The sequence below is a fragment of the Salvelinus sp. IW2-2015 genome, unplaced genomic scaffold (assembly GCF_002910315.2).
Source record: "Salvelinus sp. IW2-2015 unplaced genomic scaffold, ASM291031v2 Un_scaffold2500, whole genome shotgun sequence".
Classification (NCBI taxonomy): Eukaryota; Metazoa; Chordata; class Actinopteri; order Salmoniformes; family Salmonidae; genus Salvelinus; species Salvelinus sp. IW2-2015.
This window is the reverse complement of record NW_019943816.1, coordinates 64,262-70,261: the sequence shown is the minus strand read 5'-3', so window position 1 is coordinate 70,261 and position 6,000 is coordinate 64,262. Positions and strand designations below refer to the sequence as shown.

The window sequence follows — 6,000 nt, the reverse complement described above, 5'->3', positions numbered from 1 at the left end:
TACCTTTTCTCGTGTACTGACAGAGAGAGAGAGAGAGGGGAGGTTTGGAGAGGCTGTCTTCTCGATGCCACGGTCTGGGAGGGGATTTTTCCAGGTCTTCACTTTGACATGTGAAGTCCCCTTAAGGGACACAATCTAGACACACACACACACACACACACACACACACACACACACACACACACCACACACACACACACACACACACACACCACACACACACACACACACACACACACACACACACACACACACACACACACACACACACACGATCAAGAGGTTTCCATAGAAAGGTGGTACCAGGAAGTAAGGCAGGGTCCTGTGTCTGTCTGGCTGCCAGGTGTGGGCCCACGGATGGGTACACTTAGAAAAAAAAAATTCAAAACGGTTTCTTCAGCTAATCCCCATAGGAGAACCCCTTTGAAGAACCCTTCTGGGTTCCATGTGAAACCCTCTGTGGAAAGAATTATCCATAGAACCCAAAAGGGTTCTACCTGGAACGAAAAAGGGTTCTTCAAAGGGTTCTCCTATGAGGCTGCGGAAGTACCCTTTTAGGTTCTAGATAGCACCTTTCTTCTTAAGACTGTAGCGACAGTCCATCTGTGAGTACACATAGCCTAGATACTGTGAGTACACGTAGCCTAGAGGACTGTGAGTGCACATAGCCTAGATACTGTGAGTCACATAGCCTAGATACTGTGAGTCACATAGCCTAGATACTGTGAGTTACACATAGCTAGATACTGTGAGTCACATAGCCAGATACTGTGAGTGCACATAGCCTAGATACTGATGAGTGCCAAGCCTAGATACTGTGAGTGCACATAGCCTAGATACTGTGAGTGCACATAGCCTAGATACTGTGAGTCACACCATAGACCATAGCTAGGACTGTGAGTACACGTAGCCTAGATACTGTGAGTACACATAGCCTAGATACTTGTGAGTGCACATAGCCTAGATACTGTGAGTACACATAGCCTAGATACTGTGAGTACCACATAGCCTAGAGACTGTGAGTACATGTAGCCTAGAGACTGTGAGTACACGTAGCCTAGAGACTGTGAGTACACGTAGCCTAGAGACTGTGAGTACACGTAGCCTAGAGACTGTGAGTACACATAGCCTAGAGACTGTGAGTACACAAAGTGGGAACGGCAGAGTGCTAAACACAGGAACCGTCACAATAACAGGCCGCTGGGTCTGTAAATTATACTGCTATCGTTATGTGATGAAACCCCTCTACATTGTGACGAGCACTTCCAGCCGAGGCAATACATTCAGTTTTAAAGAGTCTGCGTCTCCTCAAACATTGTTTTATTTGGAAGTGTTACGGATAATAGATCAATCTTCTCTCCTCTTTTCCCTTTCAGAATGCCACACTTCCTGTTTACAGTGCACTGGAGGAAGTGGTCAGAACTGCACTTCATGTGCCCCGCCCTACGTCCTCCAGGAAGGCCAGTGTGTTCTCAGATGTCCCCGAGGCTTCAACGTCCAGGGTAACACCTGCCAAGTGGGGAAGACCAGCACACACACACACACACACACACACACCACACACACACACACACACACACACACACACACACACACACACACACACACACACACCACACACACACACACCACACACCTCGTTACTATTGACTGCGCACACCATCACCTGGTTAACCACATAATGTTCACCCATCACGTTAACTGACACACGGCAGACCCAGTCTGTTACAGAAGACAGACAATAAACGAGTTTGAAATTTGGTATTTGAATGTGAAAAAGACTGTATGCTCTATTTGAAGGGGACTCTTTGAAGAGAACATTTTTACTAACAATGGATATTTTAAAAAAATTCACAAGCAGCACTTCTAGCTGTTGTAGAAACAGTTATCCTGGATTTATTACTGTACAGCATGAAACGCTGTATGTGAGTTGTCGATACGATTCATTCGTTCCACATCGAATATCAACAGTACATTCACTGAGCATTTCTCCCCGAGGCTGAATCAGAATCATAGAGGGAAAACATCATCGTTCTCACCCCACTTTAAGAACTTGAAGACAAACAGAATACATTTGAAGTTACTGTGGGAAAGACCATTTATTTCAGCAGTTCAACATTTCTGGGCTAAGCTTCTCCTTTTAAACAGTCTGCGGTACTTAAAAGTAAAGGTGTTCCAAAAAGCACCCTGTTCCCTTATATAGTGCACTATTTTTGATCAAGCCCTATGGGCTAAAATAGGATATAGGGAGTCATTTGGGTCACAGTTCTTAATCACCAACGGGTGCTTTAACAGCTCACTGGCTTTCACCACCGACTCCTTACCTTAATGGAATTAGCAGAAGGGGTGTGATGTGGAGCCATTCGTTAGCAACGCCTCGTTTACCATCTTAAACCTGCAGGGAGTTGACCTCTCAGCTGACCGACCCTCTGCAGGTCCTCCTACTATAAGTCTTTTTGTCTGTCAGTCTTCACACGATGTTGTGTGCTTTCAGGGAAGTTGGTCTAGTTTTTTGAGCAACTAACAGACACCCACCTCCTCCTCCCCTCTCTCCTCACCCCCAACCCACCTCCCCCTCTCTCCTACCCACCTCCCTCCTCCCCCCTCTCTCCACTCCTCACCCCCCCACCCTCTTCCTCCTCCCTCTCTCCTCACCCCCACCCTCATCCCCCTCCCTCCTCCCCTCTCTCCTCACCCCCCACCCACCTCCCTCCTCCCCTCTCTCTCCACCCCCCACCCTCCTCCCCCTCTCTCCTCACCCCCCCACCCTCATCCCCCTCCCTCCTCCCCCTCTCTTCCTCACCCCCCCACCCTCATCCCCCTCCCTCCTCCCCCTCTCTCCTCACCCCTCAAGTCATTCAATTCAAGGGGCTTTATTGGCTGGGCATATGTTAACATTGCCAAAGCAAGTGAAGTAGATAATATACAAAAGTGAAATAAACAATAAAATGAACAGTAAACATTACACATACAGAAGTTCCAAAATAATTAAATATATTAAATGTTAAGTATATTTACAGTGTTGTAACGATGTACAAATGGTTAATATACAAAGGGAAAATAAAATAAGCATAAATATGGTTGTATTTAACAATGGTGTTTGTTCTTCACTCGTTGACCTTTTCTGTTGACAACAGGTCACAAATATTCTGCTGTGATGGCAGGACTGTGTATTCACCCAGTAAGATTATGGGGAGTTGAGTCAAAATCGGGTTTGTTTTCAAATTCTTTGTGGATCTGTGTAATGTGAGGGAAATGTGTCTCGAATATTGGTCAAACATTTGGCAGGAGGTTAGGAAGTGCAGCTCAGTTTCCACCTCATTTTGTGGACAGTGTTGCACATAGCCTGTCTTCTCTTGAGAGCCAGGTCTGCTACGGCGGCCTTTCTCAATAGCAAGGCTATGCTCACTGAGTTCAGTACATAGTCAAAGCTTTCCTTAAGTTTGGGTCAGTCACAGTGGTCAGGTATTCTGCCACTGTGTACTCTCTGATTAGGGCCAAATAGCATTCTAGTATGCACATTTTTTTGTTAATTCTTTCCAATGTGTCAAGTAATTATCTTTTTTTGTTTTCTCATGATTTGATCTCTCTCCTCACCTTCTCTCCCACTCTCCTCCCACCCTCCTCCCCCTCTCTCCTTCCCACCTCCCCCCTCCTCCTCACCGCTCCCACACCCTCCTCCTCCTCTCTCCTCCCACCCTCCTCCCACCCTCCTCCCTCTCTCTCCTCACTCCTTCCACACCCTCCTCCCCCTCTCTCCTCCCACCCTCCTCCTCCCCTTCTCCTCACCTCCTCCCCACACCCTCCTCCCCCTCTCTCCTGCCACCCTCCTCCCCCCTTCTTCTCTCCTCCTCCTCACACCCTCCTCCCCTCTCTCCTCACCTCCTCCCCACACCCTCCTCCCCCTCTCTCCCCACCCTCCTCCCACCCGTCCTCCCCTCTCTTCTCTCCTCCTCCTCACACCCTCCTCCCCCTCTCTCCTCACCTCCTCCCCACACCTCCTCCCCCTCTCTCCTCCCACCCTCCTCCCACCCTCCTCCCTCTCTCTCCTCACCCTCCTCCCCACACCCTCCCCCCTCTCTCCCCCACCCTCCTCCTCCCCCTCTCCTCACCTCCTCCCCACACCCTCCTCCCCCTCTCTCCTCCCACCCTCCTCCTCCCCCTCTCCTCACCTCCTCCCCACCACCCTCCTCCCCCTCTCTCCTTCCCACCCTCCTCCCACCCTCCTCCCCCTCTCTTCTCTCCTCCTCCTCCTCCTCAACCCTCCTCCCCCTCTCTCCTCACCTCCTCCCCCACACCCTCCTCCCCCTCTTCCTCCCACCCTCCTCCCACCCTTCCTCCTCCCCCTCTCTCCTCCTCCTCACACCCTCCTCCCCCTCTCTCTCCTCTGTTCTCCACTCAGTCAAACAGTGGAGTTATCTCTCCCTCCTCTGTTCTCCACTCAGCCAAACAGTGGAGTTATCTCTCCCTCCTCTGTTGTCCTCCATTCAGTCAAACAGTGTTCAATTAAATATTTCTGCTGACACTTCTGGGCCACGGAGAGACTCCACTCATCTTTTCTGCATGGCCAGACACTCATACATTCAATGACTTCACCATGCTTGTGACTTCTACGTTAATGTGGATATTACCATGATTAGATAATCATGAATAAATCCTGAATAATAATGTGCGAGAAAGTTACAGAGTTATGCCTCTGTCACTTCCTCTCTCATCCTTATTCACAATTCATTCATGACTATACGTAATCATGGTAGCATCCACATTCATGTAGAAGTGTTCAGAAACATATTAGATTCTTATTTACAATAAAAGTGACTCCAAAATGACACACTACATACTTTTTTTTACCCCTTTTTCTCCTCAATTTCGTGGTATCCAATTGGTAGTTACAGTCTTGTCTCATCGCTGCAACTCCCGTACGGACTCGGGAGAGGCGAAGGTCAAGAGCCGTGCGTCCTCAGAAACACAACCCAACCAAGCCGCACTGCTTCTTGACACAATGCCCATCCAACTCGGAAGCCATCCGCACTAATGTGTCGGAGGAAACACTGTTACACCAGGCGGTGGTGTCAGCGTGCACTGAGCCCGGCCCGCCACAGGAGTCGCTAGTGCGCGATGGGACAAGGACATCCCTGCCGGCCAAACCCTCCCGAAACCCGGACAACGCTTGGCCAATTGTGCGCAGCCCCATGGGTCTCACCGGTCACGGCCGGCTACGACAGAGCCTGGACTCAAACCCAGAATCTCTAGTGGCACAGCTAGCACTGCGATGCAGTGCCCTAAACCACTGAGACAGAGCCTGGACTCGAACCAGGATCTCTAGTGGCACAGCTAGCACTGCGATGCTCTCAGAAGGCCCACACAATGCTTTATTTACCATTCATTTATATTGGGCACAACCTAAACAAACCCGAAACACATCCAAACCAAATTACAAATGTATCCAACAAGTTTTGTAGAGTCACAAGCTTGATGTAATCATTGCATCGCTAGGAATATTTGACCAAATTCTAAACTTTTGACCACTTAAATACACAATAAGTGAATTTGGCCAAGTACTTATGACACGTTCAATTGGGGGGACTAGATACTGTACATAAAGTATTTTCATTTCTAAATGGTAAAACAGATATGTATGAAATAACCCTCAAATAAAAGGTGCCATTTTGTACCGTCGCCTCATATAAACCATCTGATCTCAAATCCAAAAAGCTAAAACTAAACCTTTTAGCTTCACTGTTCAAATAAACGAAGGGAGTGTATCATCCCCCGATGCCGCCTCAGATAACCTCCCCACAACCTCCGCACAACTATTATACAATCTTCAAACTATAGGAGATGAGAATTAGACTTGGATAAATCTATGGTTATTACTTACTCTTTACTCTCTCAATTCAATCCACAGGGGCTTTATTGGCTTGGGTGGCATATGTTTACACTGCCAACGCAAGTGAAGTAGATAATATACAAAAGTGAAATAAACAAAAGAAAGAATAA

The 6,000-nt window shown here is 48.1% G+C and overlaps 1 protein-coding gene across 1 annotated transcript in view; it reads left to right on the top strand.

Annotated features, from left to right (window-relative positions):
- The window catches only part of LOC112074111 (extracellular matrix organizing protein FRAS1-like), a gene marked incomplete at its 5' end in the record, with an annotated part of 31,001 nt that extends 25,707 nt beyond the window's left edge, over positions 1–5,294 (top strand). The window contains 2 exons of the mRNA XM_024141331.2: positions 1,377–1,502; positions 5,023–5,294. Coding sequence (XP_023997099.2) covers positions 1,377–1,502; positions 5,023–5,294 — 398 coding nt within the window. The remainder of the gene's footprint in view (positions 1–1,376; positions 1,503–5,022) is intronic.
- Positions 5,295–6,000: the final 706 nt, after the last annotated feature.